We start from the raw sequence: 20751 nt of genomic DNA on the forward strand, positions 1-20751 counted from the left end.
AGTGAAACCTGAGAGTAGTAAAGTTAAGTTTCTTGTGTTATCTTAAAAGAACAGAAACTATCTGTAAGAAGTTTGGAGTACAGCTTTTCTGGACAGTAATTCTTTAATTTGTTAGTTTAAGTAGATCAAGGTTGTATTTCTACCTGATTTTAATGTTATTGCCTGTAATGTAACTAGGTGGTATTATCCTCAACAATGGTTTTATCCCAATCAGTGGATATAATTCTTGTATACAGTGTGTGTCCCGTATTGTAATAATACTTGCACATAACTGACAGAGGTTTTGTGTCATTTACTTCATTTGCCTTGAGGAGTTCCCAGGAGTCTTAGTTACAGGCTCATTGAAGCAGGCACTGTGAAAAAAAAAAAAAAAAAGAATAAAAAGATTTGTTTGTATAGGCCACACTGAATAGGAAAGAAGAACATGTATTGCAGGTAATATTTAATATGACCTAAGTATTCATCTTAGCAACTTGTCACAGTTTGAAGAGATAATGCATTTAGGACTGTAAAGGCAGGGGCTGCTACTTAATATGAACAAATTATAAAAGTTAATTAAAAATAATGGGTTCAATTTTTTTTTAAACTGCTGTATAGTTCTGAGTAATTTTTGGTACTGGATTAATTTCTGAAATGAAGGTGAGAGCTTGAACAGATAGAACCTGGCAACCCTGCTCATGCTTTTCTGCTTTCTTCTTGCAGTTAATAATTGACTTCTGCTTTTCACTGTCTTCAGAAGGTGAAGGTTCAGTGAGAGTTGCTGAGCCTCCTGTCTCGCATGTCCAGGGAGATGAAGAGCAGATCAGAAGTTGTCCTTGAAGTGGTTGCTCATATTTTGCTGTATTGCCAAAGCAGATAGAATGTTTGACTGTTTGGAGACATTGAAGATACGGCCACAGGGAAATCTGCCATATAATGAGTTGCCAAACTTTTTGGAGGACTAGTGGAGTGGGTTAGGATGTGCAATTAGTTGATCTGCAGCTAGGAAGTAAAAATGAGGAGCTGAGGCTTCAGTATTATTTTCATTTTGATGGTGAGAAGGGTTGTTTGACCATTGTGTGAAGGTGAAGAGTCTTTTAAATATGGAGTTCTGATTTCAAGTGCCCTTCAGTGGCCTGGCCACTTAAGCAGTTCCTGCTGTGTCCCTTCGCTGGTACAGATGTTTGTGTAATGATACAGTGAGTGGATCTGTCAGGTCAGAAAAGGCTTTCGTCCTTTACAGAATTTTCTCGACTGTATCAGTTCCCTGATCTGATTTGCAGCGTGAATGGCTCTGTTAACACCAGGAAGGAGGCTGGACCTCTTCAGCTGGGGGAGAGATGACTGACCCTACATGTGAAACCAAACTTGTTGTTTTAATCTTTGACACAAAATGGAATCTGACTGATTTGCATAGGTTCCTATTAAAATAGCAGTGTCTGTTAAAGATTTAGATGGATAACTTTCAGCAAGTGGTTGGTGGAATTTTGAAAGCTATTTAAGTGCATCTGTGCTGTCGATTGAGACTGAGAACCAATGGCATAATAATAAAATCATACATACAATCAGCCAAAATTTTGCTGAACTTTGATCATTACTCGTATTTCTAGAAATACATGTTTTCATAGCACCACAACTTGTGTACTGGCTTACAACAGAATTTGTTCTTGTCAAACTTCTTTCTTCATGTTTAGGAATATGAATTTGACAGTACACTTCACTCAAAGTGTGGAGCTAAACTGGAGATGGTATTTTAGTTTTGTTAACTTAGTGAATAAAGAAGACTTGCAGATGCAAAACAATCTGTTTGGGTATTTATAATTTGGTGTTATCCAAGTGGGTTTTTTTAAAAAATATTTTGGGATGGGGGTAGAAATCATCAGTCAAGTAATAGCCACATGCAGAATTCAATTATTTTTTGTTGTTGTTTACGTGGTGCCTTTTACTTTAGCAGTTGAATGCTCTGAATATGTCTGTTCACATCTCCCCTGTGAGAGAGGAAGATGCACTGACTCAGGCTTCCTAAAATTTTCTGTGGTCACTTAGGGAAATACGTGAAATAAGAAGTGAATGTAGATCTTATCTAGCACAGTAATCCCCAGAGCATTCCCCTCTCAACTGAGAGAGCTCACTGTGCTCCTTCTGCCACAGTCATCTGTTCCTCACCCATTCTGTGAGAACCGTTTCCTTAATTGTTTGGATTTAAGCTCTTACATTCTGACTTTTGGTAAAGAAGGCATAGTGTCTCTGTGAGATGATGGAAACTAGTTGCAATGCACTTGGCCAAGCTTTAACTCGTTTGAGAAATTTTTTGATGAAGGTTTTCATTGGGCAGGAGAAAATGGCTTGTTTTCTCAAGACCAGTATTAGCACTGTTTTGCAAGGCATGTTGCTAATGCGTGTTGTTATTAGACACTTAAGCATGTGTAGCAGCTACATATAGGTGTTTTTAAGACATGCTGGGGTTTTTTAGAATTGTAAAACTCAGTTCCCAGTAACACAGTATCCTAGATTTAATTTAATTTTTTATATACTTTCCAAGGTACTTTATCTCCTTCAGTTTCACTGCTTCAGCAGGGTCTGGCACTCTCAGCAAAAATTAATTGTATACTGTTGAAGTTGAAGTGGTGCAGTAAGGTTTCTTTGATAGAATAAACCGTTTTCTCTAGAAGTGCAGTGATGAATAAGACAGTATCAGAAATAGTATTACCCGGTGAGTATGACTGCTTGGCCAGACTGGTGACCTTTTGAAGTGCTGACTGTCATAGTTTACTTCCATATCACATCTAATGTCGAAACCCAGTTTTAACTAGTTTCTCTTTTCTTTGAAAAAGGCATCAAACATAGAAGAAATAATTTAGATCTGTTACTTTGTTAAATGCAGTCTTAGGTGTGATCCTTAAATCATTTACTTCTGGCATAGCTGATTTTGCCTTCTCTTAAAAGCAGCAAAGTAATGTTCCTCCAAAACTGAAACAAGTTGATTCCTAGCTGTTGCTCAAGTGTGCAAATAAAAACTGTGTCCCTGCAGAAATGAGGGTTAGCAACTCAACCTTGCAATAGAAATGGTACTCAGTACATGGAAAGGCTTTTTTCCTGTATTTCTGGCCTCATGTAGAACGTGGGCATTGTTCCCTTACAGAACATGCTCATGTTGCTCATACTCATGTTCTGTCTTGGTGGGGTTTTTTGGTTATTTACGTGCTCTGCTAGCTGAAGAAGATACAATAAGGAAGGACAAAAATGGTAATTTTTGCATTTTGTATGAGTTGTGACTAGAAATGGCTTCAGATTTATGTACATCTGTTATTTGCACAGCATTTAGCAAATAAGTCTGTTTTAATCAGAACTCTGGACACTCTGTAACCCCTGACTTGCTCATGTACATTTCTGACTATGGGAAGTACTGTCTTGTTTGTCACCTTGCCTGTACCTGCATTTTGTTTCCTGATAAGCATGCTGGGAAGTGAGAGGCTTTTGACAGATCACTGAAGATATACTGCATTTGACTGCTGCCTGAGACTTCCCTGCACAGATGGATCGCAGTAGTCAACCCAAATCTAAAGAAAATTTAACGAAGCGGAAAGACCTCACTTATGTCCTACAGAATGAAGTGGTGGTGCTTTTATTTGCTCCTTTACAGGCTTATCGTTAAGAATTAGGTGTATCCCCACAGTGCTTTGGTTTTTAGCTTACTTGTTACGAGCTGTCTGTTTGTAGCAATTGGTGTTAGGTGGGAAGATCTGGGCAGCTGTCCTGGACTTGTCCAGTCTTTGAGAATCAGGATAAAAAGTTTCAAAGATTTTTGTGGATTTTAAAAAAGGCTAGCAAGGTGTGTTGCACAAGATCACGCAGTAATCTTTGTGTGGGAGTACTGATGGATTGTGTAAATCAGCAGTGGCCAGAGACAGTCTGATACTCATGCGGGAACCATTGAGAGATCCTTAAATGCTGTTGACAACCATTTGATAATCTTGTTCACGATGGGGTCACAATACAGTAGCTCCATATTTGAGGAACTCTTGTGTTAACAAAGTTTTACAAGGCTGTTTCGAGTGATTAAACAAGAAACAAAATAGGCGTTGTAGGTCTGCTTGAGAATCAGTTCACATGGAGAAGGTAAGTTGAAAGCCTGCCTGAAATAACTTCAGATGTTTCACAAGTAAGCCTGAGATATGGGTAAGAGGACCTATTACTTCTCTCTGTTCAAGACTTATGTGCAGTGGTTCTGTAAGTGAGGCTGTCTCTTTATCAGCCACGCAGGCTCATAATGTGCTTCCTTTGTTCCTGCCGCGTTGAAGGCAAATTTTGGTTTTGCTGGGTTGTTGGGGAAGAAACTAATGTGTCGGAGCAGAGCGAAACTGCTTAGCCTAGTGAACGTAGTCTGTAATCTCTGGATGGATGTGCTTAGATGGCTCTACAGCTAGAGGCTATAAATACTTTAGAATCACGCTGCTTTACTGAGAGAGCTGGATGCACGTGTAGTGAGAGTGTAGGTGTGACACTGGAGTAGTGAAAGCTGTGCCAGAATCTTACCTTCCCTTTGAATAAATTAGGAGGGCTTTGGATGTTGGGTGTGTTGGAAAGCACTGTAAATGTGTGTAATTTGTGGCTGTTAACAGAGCCCTTCTTTTGAGGTAGGATTTTGTCCTGTGTGCTGGGGATGGATGTGCACCTCCATTACGGAGTTCTGTATGATGATGTTGTAGTCTCTAGTAGACAGCTGATATATCATTCTCTTGAGCTCCTGCATGTGGAGGAGTATGTAGCAGCTGAAAATGTTGTTTTTTCCAGTAAAAAATTCACCAGATCTTTTTTTTCTGTTGATCTGGGTAGACTTTGAAGGCCTCATCTGTCTGAATGTATTTTATTAATAAGGCTTGCCCATGGGATTGTTCTCAGTGGTTTTGCTGAGAACATAGCACTTAGATCTAAGCACTTTACAGGGCTGTTACTATTAAGAAAGATTATTGCAATAGTAATTGTAATAGTCCTGTATTTATAGTACACTAATGACAGGAAATGTGCTATATGTCTTAGGTTATCAATGATGTAATGGGTTGAAGCACCTCCTATCTTTTTTTTTTACTCCTGTAATTAATGAAATGCCTTTTCTTTTTGGCAGCTATTCTACTGGTTATGTTAGGTTAAGCTCCTTGTGAGATACTCAAAGCAGGTGTGGTCCTGATGAAAGCTTTATTTATTTGTCAGGGAAAATTCCAAGATTGAAAAAAAATAATAAATTGAACAAGAAACACATTGTCCTTGTTTTGAGTTAGTGCATATGTATCTTCTGGGCTAAAGAAATGTTACATGGTTACATGAGATTATGGAGGGTCAGAATTTGTGCCTCAGGTTGACCTTTACTGTACCTCTATTCCTAAAGTTATTTTACAGCATCTTGTGCTGTTTCTATTAGTTATATAATCAAAATGATATTTTTTATAGTGAAGAAGTACTAAGAGTGTTTCCTAGCACTGTTACCTTATGTTAGCCTGAAAATGCAGCAGTTTTCAAGTCTGTTAGTAGTGTTATAGAAGAAAGAATATCATCAGTGTTTTAAGTTTCTGCATGATGTGGTGCGAAAGAGGCTTCCTGAGGTCTTGTTCAGACTATGCAAAGTAAGCTTTATTAAAGTCATATTTAAAAATGAGTCTGAGGTGCTGTGGGAGACTGCGCCTGTGAGAGGGTGGAAATGTTGCTTTCATGAAAGGAAGATGTAAAGCACGTGATGGCCAGGGTGTGCACAGTCTCCACAGCACGTGAATGCTGCTGATTGCAGAGCCCCAAACTGCTTATCTGGAGAGCTGCTTTCTTACATCTGCCAGCTACAGTACACGTTCTCTTACCTTTAGCTTGATAACTTTCTTCTATTTCTATGTATGTTTTCTCGACTGCCCTTCCCCCCGCCCCTCATTTTTCACCTTAACAGCAAGTCATACAAAAAAGGGAGCAAGAAGCTTGCGTTAGGTATCTCAATTTTAGTCTTATCCCAATAAGGCCAGAGCTTCAAACTGATGAAACATCAAAAAGAATGATTCAGAAAAAGGAGGGGTATATCCATAATAAGCCCAAAGTGGACAGATTGGCACAGTGTGGCATTCATAGAAGTGTTATTCATGTGATATATGTAGTCTTTAAAATGCTGAAAAAGTGGAAGTTCAACAGAACAGCAGATCTCTTATAATAGGACACTTAAAATATAAGATTAAAACAGCAGTAAAGTTGACTTCCTAGAAGGGGAGAGACAGAATTTGAAGCATTAACAATTTGACAGTTCCTTTTTGATTCTAGTACCTCCTTGAGTAATATTATGTACATCAAGCTGCATGAGCCAAGGCTGCCACACAAAGATGCCTCTGAGTTAGAAGAGAGGAGCTGTGGAGACATGCGGTGCAGTGGGGTGGGTTTGTGCTGGGGTGTGTTCTGTAGCTGCATGCACAAACAGTACAAACCCAGATATAACCAGGGTGCCTTTCTGAAAAACCCTAATGGTAGAGTTAGAGCCTTCTGTAGATACATGGTAATGAAAAACCCCGAAACCTGAAGAGGCAGATGGGAAAAGATCATGATGCCAGACATTGCTTGCATCTCATTTGTATGCCTGTTCGCTTGTGCCTCTGTTGATCTACTCGAACAGAACTTCTGAGTGCAAAGCTAGACTTAAATTCTCAGTGGCTTCAGTTGAAGGTGGGAAGCACGAAACATGGCTAAATGAGAAAATACAATGCAGGCAAGTCTTCCAGGAAGTCTCCAGTCTGAGGAGTCGGGGTTCTGTTTCCTGGAAAAATGTGAGCATTGTCTTAACATGCATTTAAAGAAAGGAGTCTCTCTCTCAGTGGCTTTACTCATTTTGTTTTCAGGAAGAGAAAACCAGAAGGTGTTCCAGCAATGAAATGCTTTTGTTACCTGTTAATTCTTTATTGGGTTTTGTTACAGGCAATGTACATGCATATACTGGTTCATTGCCATACTTTCCTTAATGCATCTAGTGATTTGTCTGGCTTTTATAGAGCGGCTAGCCACGGTCCCCAAACAATTTTGCAGCTGTGGTCCAGTCCTTGAGGATGAGTCATGATTCTACACACTGAATAATAGATTGAAATACATAGGAGAGCCTTCCTGGTGTGCATTTCGTTACGAGTTGATTATGTAAATGCAGATGGTCATACACAGTATTCCAAAATGCATATTCTGGTTGACATGTTTTCAGTTAAGGTTCATTCAAGGTAATGTAACAGTGCTGAGGGATGAAGTTGTAGACTTTGTTGCTCAAATAGAGTGCACTTGATCGAACTTAAAGCAAAGCAGATTGGGGCAAAAATGTGATGTGTTGCCTTGCTGTGTTGGTTTTCATGTAGAAGTGTCACTGTAGATCCAAGTGTTTGAGTGTTGCAGGGTTCTTGATGCATCTTTATACAGAGTAGCAAAATGCTCATTTCCTCCCAGTATTAACCATAGCAAATGACTGGAGGATGGGGATTGTCCTCCTTTGCAAATATTGGAAATTACTTCATGGGTGCATAAGCACACACAGTAAGTGACTGGGAAATTATTAATTAATGCTGAAAATGCACTCCAACTGGTAGTGCATTTTCTTTAAAGTGAGTGATTCCTCTTACTTGCACTACCTAGAAGGTTGGCAGCTTGCAAGAAGAGGGGTTACACATCGATATTGCAGAAAGTAGGAGACATACTATATTGAATTGCTGTTAAAACAGTGGAATTGAGTAGGAATGCTGGTGTGACTGAGAAATGTAGATGTTAAACCTTGATTTTCTTCTCTCTATTTTTGTCCCCTTTTAGGAGGGCTTTCGAGCTGCTGCTCTGGTGCTGAACAGCATGCAGTCCTTTCGGGAGCAAAGTAGTTATCACGGAAACCAGCAGAGCTACCCGCAGGAAGTGCACGCTTCATCCCGACTGGAAGAGTTCAGCCCCCGCCAGCAGGCCCAGATGTTCCAGAGCTTTGGAGGAGGTGCTGGCAGTGGACGTCGTGGAGCAGCAGGAGCCTCTACAGCGATGCCTGGTGAGAGCTCTGGCCATCAGAGCTACCAAGGTTTCAGAAAAGAAGCAGGAGAGTTTTACTATATGGCTGCCAACAAAGATCCAGTGGTGTCAGGAGGGCAGCAGCCACCTCAGCGCAGGCCTTCTGGACCAGTACAGAGCTATGGGCCCCCTCAGGGGAGTAGCTTTGGGAGTCAGTATGGGAGTGAGGGACATGTGGGCCAGTTTCAAACACAGCATTCAACCCTTGGGGGTGTATCCCACTATCAACAGGATTATACTGGTCCTTTTTCTCCAGGGAGTGCCCAGTATCAGCAGCAGGCTTCTAGCCAGCAGCAGCAGGTGCAGCAGCTGAGACAACAGATCTATCAATCTCATCAGCCTTTACCCCAGGCTTCCAACCAGTCTGCTTCTAGCACCTCACACTTGCAGCCAATGCAGCGTCAATCCACTCTGCCTTCCTCTGCTTCTGGCTACCAGTTACGAGTGGGTCAGTTCAGCCAACACTATCAACCACCTTCGTCATCCTCCTCCTCCTCTTTCCCCTCCCCACAGCGTTTTGGCCAGTCAGGACAGAATTATGATGGAAGCTACAACGTGAATTCTGGGTCGCAGTATGAAGGCCATGCTGTAGGTTCCAATGCACAGGCATATGGGACCCAGTCAAACTACAGCTTTCAGACTCAACCGATGAAAAGCTTTGAGCAGTCTAAGTTGCCCCAGAGTGGGCAGCAGGGGCAGCAGCAACAGCACCCACCTCAGCATGTAATGCAGTATTCAAACACTGCCACCAAGCTCTCTCTCCAAAGTCAAGTGGGACAGTACAGCCAGACCGAGGTTCCTGTAAGGTCACCGATGCAATTCCACCAGAACTTCAGTCCAATCTCTAATCCGTCTCCTGCTGCATCTGTGGTTCAGTCTCCAAGCTGCAGCTCTACCCCTTCTCCACTCATGCCAGGTGGAGAGAATCTCCAGTGTGGGCAAGGTAACATGTCCATGGGTTCTAGAAACCGAATCCTGCAGATGATGCCTCAGCTTAGTCCTACACCATCTATGATGCCAAGCCCCAATGCTCATGCAGGTGGATTCAAGGGGTTTGGGCTGGAAGGACTTCAGGAAAAAAGGCTGACAGATCCAGGGCTGAGCAGCCTGAGTGCTCTAAGTTCTCAAGTGGCCAATCTGCCCAACACAGTCCAGCACATGTTGCTCTCGGATGCCTTGGCGCCTCAGAAAAAAAGTTCAAAAAGATCATCCTCTTCAAAGAAGGCTGACAGCTGCACCAACTCAGAAGGTTCCTCCCAGGCCGAGGAACAACTCAAGTCTCCCATGGCAGAGTCCCTTGATGGTGGCTGTTCCAGTAGTTCAGAGGATCATGGGGAAAGGGTGAGACAGCTGAGTGGCCAGAGCACCAGCTCAGACACCACTTACAAAGGGGGTAATTTAGAGAGACCCAACTCCTCACCAGCACAAGGGTCTCAGAACGAGCCGTCAAAGCTCAGCAGCAGCCCGGCAGCTAGGGAAGATGTGGCCTCCCCTGATGCCAAGGAAGCTGTGGTGGCTGTGGAAAATGCCCCAAAAGTGAATGAAAAGGCAGTTGGGGTGATTGTCTCCCGGGAAGCCATGACAGGAAGAGTAGAAAAGTCAGGTGGACAAGATAAACCTGCACAAGATGATGCTTCCACAGCCACTCAGGCACCAGCTAGCGCTAGTGGAGCAAAGGAAACTGGGCATGCAGGGACACAGCCAGAAACTCAAGGAGGAAGTAAAGGGAGCAAAGGTGGAGATAACACTAACCATAATGGAGAGGGGAACAGCCAGTCTGGTCATGCAGTTGTTGGGCCAAATTTTCCTGCAAGAACAGAACCTTCCAAGTCTCCTGGCAGTCTAAGGTACAGCTACAAGGATAACATAGCAGCTGGTATACAGAGAAATATTGGTGGCTTTCCACAGTATCCTTCTGGTCAAGAAAAGGGGGATTTTCCAGGGCACAGTGAGCGCAAAGGCCGGAATGAGAAGTTTCCCAGCCTCCTACAGGAGGTTTTACAGGGGTACCACCATCACCCGGACAGAAGGTATTCTAGGAATGCACAGGAGCATTCTGGGATGGCTGGGAGTTTGGAGGGAGCCATGAGGCCCAATGTTTTAATTAGTCAAACCAATGAATTGACCAACAGAGGCCTCTTAAACAAAAGCATGGGGTCTCTCCTGGAAGGCCCTCACTGGGGTCCCTGGGATAGGAAGTCTAGCAGTGCAGCTCCAGACATGAAACAGATAAATTTAGCTGAGTACCCTATTGCTAGAAAGTTTGATGTGGAGTCTCAGTCTTCTGCCCATGAAGGGGGAGCACTCTCAGAGAGGAGATCAGTGATCTGTGACATATCTCCATTAAGGCAACTTGTAAGAGATCCTGGCCCTCACCCCATGGGGCACATGGGTCCCGAGGCCAGAAGCGGAAGGAGTGAACGTCTTGCCCCTGGCTTGAGCCAGTCAGTAATACTCCCTGGTGGTTTGGTATCCATGGAAACAAAGATGAAAGCTCACAGTGGGCAAATAAAAGAAGAAGATTTTGAGCAGTCAAAGAGCTCAGCTAGTCTCAATAACAAAAAAACAGGAGACCATTGTCACCCTGCTGGCATCAAGCATGAATCTTTCCGAGGCAATGCCAGCCCTGGAGCCGCGGTCTCCGATGCTGCTCCAGACTACATTCCCCAGCAGGACAGCAGATCGACACAGATGAGACGAGCACCTGGCAGAACTGGAAGCAGCAGGGGTAAATCACCCTCTCAATATCACGATCTTGCTGATAAGCTGAAAATGTCACCAGGCAGAAGCAGAGGCCCGGGGACAGATCTGCATCATATGAACCCACACATGACACTATCTGAAAGAGTTAGCAGGGGTTCCTTGCATTCTGTTTACTCTCAGAATTCGGAAGGCCCATCTTTGGCTTCAGCATATCACACAAATGCTAGGCCTCATGCTTTTGGTGACCCTAACCAGAGTTTGAATTCCCAGTATCATTACAAGAGGCAGTTGTACCAGCAACAGCAAGAAGAGTACAAAGATTGGGCAAGCAGCACTGCTCAGGGTGTGATTGCTGCGGCTCAGCACAGGCAGGAAGGAGCGAGGAAGAGCCCAAGACAACAGCAGTTTATGGAACGAGTAAGGAGTCCCTTAAAGAATGACAAGGATGGAATGATGTACCTCCAGGGTGGCTCTTACCACGATACTGGAAGCCAGGAAGCTGGGCGCTGTGTTATGGGGAGTGACAGTACTCAGAGCAAGTGCACCGAACTGAAACACGGCAACCAGAAGTTGCAGCATCATGAGTCTGGTTGGGACCTCTCTCGGCAAACTTCTCCTGCCAAAAGCAGTGGCCCTCTCGGAGCAGCCAACCAAAAAAGATTTTGCCCTCAAGAGAGCGATGGGCATAGACGAGAGGAAGCTACAGATTTGCCCAAGCCTAGCAATGCTATGCTCAGGCTCCCTGGCCAGGAAGACCAGTCTCCTCAAAATCCATTAATTATGAGGAGGAGAGTCCGTTCTTTCATCTCACCTATTCCTACCAAAAGACAGCCACATGATATGAAGAACAGTGGCAGTGAAGATAAAGGGCGACTGATGGCTTCAGCAAAGGAAGGAGCCGATAAAACTTATAACTCCTATGCCCATTCATCTCAAAGCCAAGATGTTGGGAAGTCAGTTACAAAGGGAGATTCTTTCAAGGACCTGCCAAGTCCTGATAATAGGAATTGTCCTGCTGTTTCCCTCACAAGCCCGGCTAAGACCAAAATACTGCCCCCAAGGAAGGGGCGAGGATTAAAACTGGAAGCTATTGTTCAAAAAATTACATCTCCCAATATTAGGAGAAGTGTTTCTACCAACAGTGCTGAAACTGGTCCAGATACTGTCACTCTTGATGACATCCTGTCCCTTAAGAGTGGACCTGAAGGAGGAAATGTGGCTGGACATGGACCAGAGGCTGAGAAGAGAAAAGGAGAAATGTCAGATCAAGTGGGGCCAGCAAACCAGGATACAACTGGTGAAAAACCTCTTCCAAGATCTTCAGAAGAGTGGCAAAGCAGTGAGGATGATAAAACCAAAAAAGAGGTTTCACTCCCTGAAACTGCCAGTGTTGGTAAAGAAGGAGCAGGATCCAGTGCAGCACCACCACCTTCTCAGAAGTCAGGTGCTCAGGGAAGGTCTGATGGATCTGTAAGTGGAGCTGGAACTCTGACCTTTTCTGACTCAAAAACAATTTCCCCTTCCAGTGTGTTTATTTCTGAACCAAATCCAAAGTCTGAGGAAAAAGATGGGGATGTGACAAACATTTCACCCAAGCCAGATGGTTTCCCTCCAAAGGGGTATTTCCCCTCTGGAAAGAAAAAGGGGAGGCCAATTGGGAGCGTGAACAAGCAAAAGAAGCAACAGCAGCAGCAACAGCAGCAACTGCCACCACCCCCACCACCTCCACCAGTGCCATCCCAGCCGGCAGAAGGGGCAGGTGCTGGTGAGCCAAAGCCGAAGAGGCAGAGGAGGGAGAGGCGAAAACCCGCAGCACAGCCACGGAAGCGGAAGCCTAGACGGGCTGCTCCGATTGTGGAGCCTCAAGAACCAGAGATCAAGCTTAAATATGCTACCCAGTCTGTAGATAAAACGGACTCCAAGAATAAGTCCTTTTTCCCTTACATTCATGTGGTAAACAAGTGTGAATTAGGCGCTGTGTGCACAATCATAAATGCAGAGGAAGAGGAGCAGAACAAATTGGTGAGGGGTCGGAAAGGACAGAGGTCTTCAACACCCCCTCCTAGCAATGCAGAGAGCAAAGTGCTGCCCACCTCAACTTTCATGCTGCAAGGCCCTGTAGTAACAGAGTCTTCTGTCTTAGGGCATCTGGTTTGCTGCCTGTGTGGCAAATGGGCCAGCTATCGTAACATGGGTGACCTCTTTGGTCCTTTCTACCCCCAGGATTACGCAGCTACCTTGCCCAAGAACCCACCTCCAAAGAGGGCCACAGAAATGCAGAGCAAGGTCAAGGTACGGCACAAAAGTGCTTCTAATGGTTCCAAGACAGATACAGAAGAGGAGGAGGAACAACAACAACAGAAGGAACAAAGAAGCCTCGCTGCTCATCCCCGCTTTAAGAGGCGGCACCGCTCTGAGGACTGTAGTGGAGCCTCTCGGTCACTTTCAAGGGGAGCTTCTTGTAAAAAAGCAACCACTGACGGTGGCAGTGGTGGTGAAAAGACTCCTTTGGACTCAAAACCCTCTATGCCCACTTCAGAAGGTGGCACTGAGCTGGAGTTACAAATTCCTGAACTACCTCTTGACAGCAATGAATTTTGGGTCCATGAGGGTTGTATTCTCTGGGCCAATGGGATCTACCTGGTCTGTGGCAGGCTCTATGGGCTGCAGGAAGCTGTGGAGATTGCAAGAGAGATGGTGAGTACCTAACCTTGCTATACAAAATTATTGTCTTTCATTTGCGATACATACACCATTTGGAATAGCAGTTTTCCTCGTTCTTCTCTCCTGTCTTAAACAATCATCTTTCATCTTAAATAAATCTCTAGTGATGTCCTTTTGATGGCCTCCTTTAGATCTCTGCCACACCTGATCAGACAGATTTTTTGGACATCAAAAAGCTGGATGCTCATTACCTAGTAAAAGTTCTGGATGTCCAAAGGCTTTCTCGTGACTACAGCGATCTTTTTTCCCTTCCTTATTCTGTTGTGTTTGATATTTAATATTCTCTAGGGCTCTTCTTGGAGTCATACAGTGAAAGGACAAGTGGCAGCAGACACAAACTGCAGCAAAGAAAATTCCAATTCAATTAGGGCAAAAAATTTCACAGTGAGGGTGGTCAAACGCTGGATTGAGGGAGGGGAAATGACAGAAAAGCTGTGGAATACTGTGGGTTTGGAGATGCACATATTTGACTGTGCCAGACCCTTAAGCAACCAACTTTACTTGTGAAGTTGAATCTAACTTCAAAGTTGGCTCTGCTTTCAGCAGGTACCACTTCAAATGTCTGTTATTCTGTGCCTGTAGTATATATTATTACACAATTGTAGGAGAATTGATAAGGTGGATAGTGTAGAATCGCACAGAGTAAGTGTTGTGTGAAATGGGGTGGGTTTAGTACTCACGAATTCAGTATTAATTATACCACAAATCATACTGGGATTTGATTTTGGAAAAAGTGTGAGACACAATCAGTGAGAAGAAATGGATAAAATTAAAGCAAGGACAGAGGAAGAACTTTATTTGCCACCGCGTGGTTGTGGATGAAGCCACTTCACTGTTCTTGATTTCCTGAGGCAGAAGCTGATGCCTTAAAACCACAGCTATGTGGCTCGCTCTGCCATCCCCAGTATCCTTCGTCTCCTTATTTATGGTTATCTCTCTTTTTTTCTTTCTATTGTCCTCTGTCCTGGGCCAGGCCATGGAAGAGGCATTGGATTATTTTTTCCTGTTGCCTTCAGAGTCTTCCTTTTCTAAACAGTGTTGGGATCCAGTTTTTATCTTCTCTTTCCTCTCTATTGTTACATGCAGTGTGCTAGTTTCTTCCCCATGAGCTTTTTCTCTTCAAGTTTGATTCCTGGCTCCTTCTGAATTTTCACTCACTGTTCTTTGACAGTAATTACATGCTGCTTTGCCCTAACTTGATTTGGCTTGCATTCTTGTTTCTGGCCTCTCATTAAACAAAGTCAGTTAATTTCATTTGGTTTTCATCGAACTGTGCCTGTGTGCTTGTTCTGATGCAACTGCTGAATTTCTTCTCTCTGGTAAATGCAAAGTTTATTTCAGCATCTCCACTACCCTTTGGATTCTACTTGCAGTGTGACCATGCTTTCCTATGTCTTGTAGTTCACCAGTATTTTGAATTTGGATCTCTCCAGCCTTTTTACTTCTGATTCTTCCCTTTTTACTGTTTTTAGCATCTGTCTCTCATTTATGATTCTAGGTTTCCCAATTGCAAATGCCTTCTCTGCAAGTTCTTGAACCACTTGAGTTGTCCTCCAGTGATTCTTTTTGTGTTCCTTTTCCTGCAAAGGGCATAAGCCCAGCAGAAACATGCTGTGCTGACAGGCTCTAATCAGACTTGTTAAATAGTATCCCGTTACCCACATCTTTGTATAGGTTTTGCATGTAGTTTGACATCTAGTTCTTTCTCTGCATGGGATCTTGATGACTTTCTGATTGAACACTCTTTGGCCTACCCTTTATCACTTTCTTGCAACTCTTGGAATTATCTTCTCACAAATAGAATATTTTTTTCCTCTTCTTCTTAACCCTTTCATCTGCTGTTGTGGCACCATACAAGAGCATTTCCTTATCTCCCTTGAACTTTGTGTCCTTTTTCTCTACCTGTTTCCTTTAATCACTTGTTCAACTACTGTCTTTTCTTTACCCTAATAATACTGCAGACACAAATGTTTCTCGGGTTTTTTTTTTTTCAAAAAGAAGTGTACAAAATGCCTGTGGCCTCTCTTGCCTTTGTACCTACCTCTTAATTTCCTTTCTCTTTTTTCATCTCAGAATTCTTTGAATGTGTTGTCTGGGGCTCTTGTCCTCCACCGTGGCTTCAATTGTGCTCTGCTACAATCGTAATCAGTGTTTACGGTGATCTCTTCCCAGCTAAGGTTCAGATCCAGTACTTCATTTTCCTTTTTTCTGTCAACTACATTGTCACTATCAGCTGTGCTGCTTTTGAAGTGTTGTTCCACCTTTGTTTTCCATCTGTGTCCTCTTTTGATTACCTCCTTGCTTTCCACTGTATCTTGCAGAGGCTGTTGTTCATTACCTCAGGCTTTTTTGTGTGGGGTTCACTGAAGTTCTGCTTGTGCTCTCCTTATCTTTATCCTGGAATACCATGCCTTGAATAGCTTTTGGTAACCCGATCACTTTATTCCGGAGTCTTGTCGAGCTTCCTTTTTTACTCCAGATTCATGTTTTTCTGGCACAGACTTAAAAATTGTTCATGAATTCAGTGAGTTCTCAAACTCTGACTTTAAAACATGGCTTTAAATCTACATCATCCTTAATCCATTGTCTGCCATCTTGTTCTGATTTTCATGTCACTCAGATTCACAATCTCATCTGATTTTAAAATTGTTTCTCTTAATCCTTCCTGTTTAAGGCTGTAAGAAATACTGCTTACGTTTTGTGTATGAGAAGTAATATGTAGCCTTTCAGTGCCCTCCACCATTCTGTCTGGGTACTGTTTTGATCTAGGTCTAAAATTTCAGAGTAAGGGACTATTGTCTTGTGTGTGCATTTTGTTTTCTTAGAGAGCCATAGAATGGTTTGGGTTGGAAGGGATCTTAAAGATCAGCTAGTTCCAACCTCTCTACCATGGTCAAGGGCACTTCTCACTAGCCCAGGTTGCTCAGAGCCCCATTCAGCCTGGCCTTGAACACTGCCAGGGATGGGGCATCCACAGTTGCTCTGGGCAGCCTGTTCCAGTGCCTCACCAGCCTCACAGTAAAGAATTTCCTCCTAACCTCTAATCTAAACCTACTCTCTTTCAGTTTGAAGCCATTCCCCCTTGTCCTGTTGCTACGTGCTCTTGCAGAAAGTCTCTCTCCTGCTCTCTTGTAAACTCCTTTCATGTACTGGAAGGCCACAATTAGGTTACCCTGAAGCCTTCTCTTCTCCAGGCTGAACAGTCCTAATTGTCTCAGTCTTTCCTCACACGACAGGTGCTCTGTCCCATTAATCATCTTGGTGCCCCTCCTCTGGACTCTGTCCAAAAGGTTAATATCCTTCTTATGTTGGGGACCCCAGAGCTGGATGTGGTACTCAGGGTGGGCTCTCACAAGAGCAGAGCAGAGAGGCAGAATCACCTCCTTCAATGTGCTGGTCATGCTGCTTTGGGTGCAGCCCAGGACACGGCTGGCTCTGCCAGCTCATGTCCAGGCTCTCATCTACCTGCACCCCCAAGTCCTTCTTATCATGGCTGCTCTCCATCTCTTCATCCCCAGCCTGTATTGATACCAAGGGTTGCTCTGACCCAGGTGCAGCACCTTCCACTCGGTCCTGTTAAACCTCAAGAGAGCATCATCCCATAGACTTGTGTACATCCAGGTTCCTTGGGTGGTCACGAACCCTACCTTTACTTAAAGTGGGAGGGAGTTTGCTCCCCCAATCTCCATCCTGCTGTCCATCCACTCGAGAGGTGTGAGAAGAGAGGTTCCCATTGAAGACTAAGGCAGAAAAGTTGTCGAGTACCTCAGAATTCTCATCTGTTGTTTCCAGTTTTCCAGCATTGTTTATTGGAGGGGTGCACCTTCTTTGTTTTCTTGTTAATGTATGTGTAGAAGCCCTTCTTGGTATTCTTTGCATCTCTTGCCTGGTGCAGTTCCAGCTTCACCTTGGCCTTCTTCACACCATCCCTGAATACACAACTGAACTTCATCTCTATACTCTTACCAGGTTACCTGGTCTTGTTTTTGCTGCTTGTGCATTTTGTTTCCTTCCCTCTAGTTTGACCAGCAGCTCCCTACTCAGACATGCCTGGTCTCTTGCCTTTCTTGCCTGATTTCTTGCTCCTGGGGATTGTTAGCTCTTGTGCTCTATGGAATGCTTCCTTAAAGATCTGCCACCCCAGTTCTACTCCCTTGTCCCTGAGGGCAGTCTCCCAGGGGACCCTATTGATTATCTCCTTGAAGAGCTGCACATTTGATTTTCTAAGTTCAGGGGCCTAACTTTACTCCTTACCTGACCCATATCCCTCAGGACTGCAAACTCCACCGGTGTATCATCACTGCAGCCCAGGCTGCCTCTCATCTTGATGTCCCCAAAGAGCTCACTTGCATTGGTGACCAACAGGCCCAGTAATGCATCTCCTCTGGTAGGGCTGCCTATTACCTGACTCAAGAAGTTATCCTTCATGCATTCCAGGAGTCTCCTGGATTGCCTACAACTCACCATGCTGCTTTCCCAGTAGATGTTGGCAGGATTGAAGTCCCCTAGTAGGACAACAACCTGCCAGCACGATGCTTCTGTAATTGTAGCAAGAAGGCTTCATCAGTAGGCTCCCCTTGATCAGGCAAATATGTGCAAAGGCAGAAGCAGACTCCAGCCACAAGGTTCCTTTGTTGCTTTGCTCTCTGATTCTTACCCACAGGCTTTTGACCTGCTCATGGCCATTCTTCACAATCTGCCTCTTGATGTAGAGTGCAGTCGATCAGCCTCTCCTTCCTCTCCTGTGTCTTCTGAGCTGCCTTTAGCCATCAATAGTCCCACCAAGTTTCAGTAATGGCAACAAGGTCATAACTTTGCAGCAGTGCAGTCACTTCTAACTCGTCCTGTTAGTTACCCATTGTGCATACATTGGTGTGAAGGCACCTCAGCTGGGCTGTCGTCTGTGTCACCTTCCTAGAGGAATACCCCTAAATTCCTTTGAGATGTTTGCCTGCTCTTTCCTTGTTGGTTTCTATCACCTCAGGAGTCCCTGGCTCAACTCTGTAAGGCTGCAGGTGTGCTCCAGTGTGGCCACCACATTTCAGAGTCACTGCTAGAGCACCCTTGTTAGCACCCTGTCCCTCTAACGTTAGCCTATCATCCCACAACTTGCCAGGGACAAGCCTGATACTGTCCCGCTCCCCATCACATAGTTTAAAGCTCTGTATTGTGTCTTACATACACACAGTAACCAGTGGCCTAGCTGAATGCTGGGCTCTTCTGTATTACATCCCTAAGAGTAATCCATTTGTTACCTCTGTGGCAAACAATGGAATAGATTTTCTCCTTGCTTTTTTTTTTTTCTTTTTTTATCCTATTGTAGCAAACTGTTGTGCTGGGTTCTCCTCTGGAAACAGTGTATCCTCCCCCTTCAGTTGGAGGAAGGTTACATGCAGCACTAAAAAGGCCATTTGGGGTGTTCAGAGGTGTTTGTGCCTGAAGCCATCCCCAGGCACTGGAAAGGCTCTGTTGAGCTAGGCTCTTGCCCCACTGCCTGAGGATAGCCTTCTAGCTCAGACACTGACTTCCTATGCTTGTTGCATTTGCTTTTTCTTTACCTCTTCCATGCTTTGCAAGCGCATTTTCTTCTTTTTCCTCTGGCATGCAGTTTGTTAGTGTCAGGGAAAGGCAAATGTGCAAACCATGTAGCTACCTGCTAGGAGGAGAGAGAGAGAGATGAGTGCACAAGCCTAAAGGAATGTAACTCCTGGATTTGGTCTGTGGGTAGGGACGGACATCAGCGTGTGGCATATGAAGGGCCATGAACCTAGAAGTGAATAATTCATGTATGAAACTCATTCTGTGCAAGTTAGATACTGCCATAACTAAAAATTATATAAACTCTGTGTAGTACCCACAGAGGGTAAACATGCACCGAATTTATACCGAATCCATACCATTTAGTGAGTTGAAATATTTTCTGTAGAAATCTGGCTCTGTTGCTGTTGTTTATGCAGCATTCCAGTATAGAAATAAGAAACTCCTAGTCGAGTCCCATTGATGTAGAGATAGTGACATAAGTAACCTGTCCTGTGTTTGTTCTACTCACAGAAGCTCACTTGATTTTTCTCACATGAAAGCTGCTTATAGATTTTTTGTCCTCCCAACACCTGTTCCTCCTTTGCTTTCCAGAATCAGAAAAGAAATTTTCTTGCTACATTGTTTTCTGTTTTTTATATGAATAATAAATGACTGTGTCTTACTGCAGTTTCTTTGAGAACAGCTCCATAGTCAATCTCAACAAAGGTTTAGAATGTATGTGAATTTGCTCAAAGATCAAATTTGTACCAGATGCTCTAGAAGAATTGAGATGAGAAGGTATTACCTTTAAAAAGTTTGTCAAGTTGTGAAGTGACTCCTGAGCTTTGAGCTTTCTTTATAGTCTCTTTTCACCCTGGACTGAAAATGATGCAAGTGTGTTGTCTTCTGTGTGTAACCCAGCTAGTTTCCAAAGTGCTACAATCTGCCTTTCTTAATGGCAAAGAGGTGTTCCTCTTACTCTGATCACTCTAGGAGGCTTTTTTGGTTTCGAGAATGAGAGTGGCTGAACAGATTAATCAAGCTGCCTCAGAAGCAGGAATTATTTAATCCTTGTGCTTCTTTGGAGGTTCCAAGTGGATACCCCAGCAGATGGGCCTACCTGCTGAGCAGTGTGTCTCTTAAACTGCTTATTAAACCATAGTAAGGGTGCTGACTGGTCTTGCAGTTAGACATTTTTTGCTGCCAGGCTGATGAAATCTTGAACTGAAAAACCAGTGTCTCCCTAGTATGCTGGTGATTCTCTTGCCTACAGAATGCATTATTTCAAATACTGAAGGTGTCCTAACAGTTTCCTATCTTGTTTATTTTCCCATTGTTTTTCCTTTAATGGGAAGCTCATTTTCATGCAAGATGAAATACTGGTTACCTCTGAAACTGGCAAAATTATGGAGTCACTTTGGTAGTTGTCAGCAGATTTAATGTTCAAAAGAATTGATGGTCTTTATTCTCGGTGTTAAATGTAAGAAACTGTAGGTGAAGAGAAGAACAATGCGGAGAACATTCTTTGTATGAGGTTGAATCCAAGGTAGTGCTACTATTGTTTTCTAAAAAGCTGTTCAGTAGGAGGTGGTGTGCTGTTTCTTGAATTTTTTTTTTATAAAATGTGAGGTTTTTTCCAAGGCAGAGGCTCTGACCTAGCACAAGTGTTACTTCTGATTGGGGATTTTTGTTGTCTGTTTGGGTTTTTTTTTCTTTTCTTCCTCCAGCCCTTGTCAGAATTGACCTTGCTGAAGGTAAATGTAGCTCTTGTTCCTGCTG

General features: G+C 43.7%; 1 protein-coding gene across 1 annotated transcript in view; it reads left to right on the forward strand.

The window, feature by feature from the left end:
* Positions 1 to 7789: 7789 nt before the first annotated feature.
* Positions 7790 to 20751, forward strand: part of TCF20 (transcription factor 20 (AR1)) — a gene marked incomplete at its 3' end in the record, with an annotated part of 38084 nt that continues 25122 nt past the window's right edge. The window contains exon 1 of the mRNA XM_009083482.1: positions 7790 to 13425. Within this exon, the coding sequence (XP_009081730.1) occupies positions 7822 to 13425 (5604 nt within the window). The remainder of the gene's footprint in view (positions 13426 to 20751) is intronic.

The sequence above is a fragment of the Acanthisitta chloris genome, unplaced genomic scaffold, assembly GCF_000695815.1.
Source record: "Acanthisitta chloris isolate BGI_N310 unplaced genomic scaffold, ASM69581v1 scaffold15540, whole genome shotgun sequence".
NCBI classification, from domain to species: Eukaryota; Metazoa; Chordata; class Aves; order Passeriformes; family Acanthisittidae; genus Acanthisitta; species Acanthisitta chloris.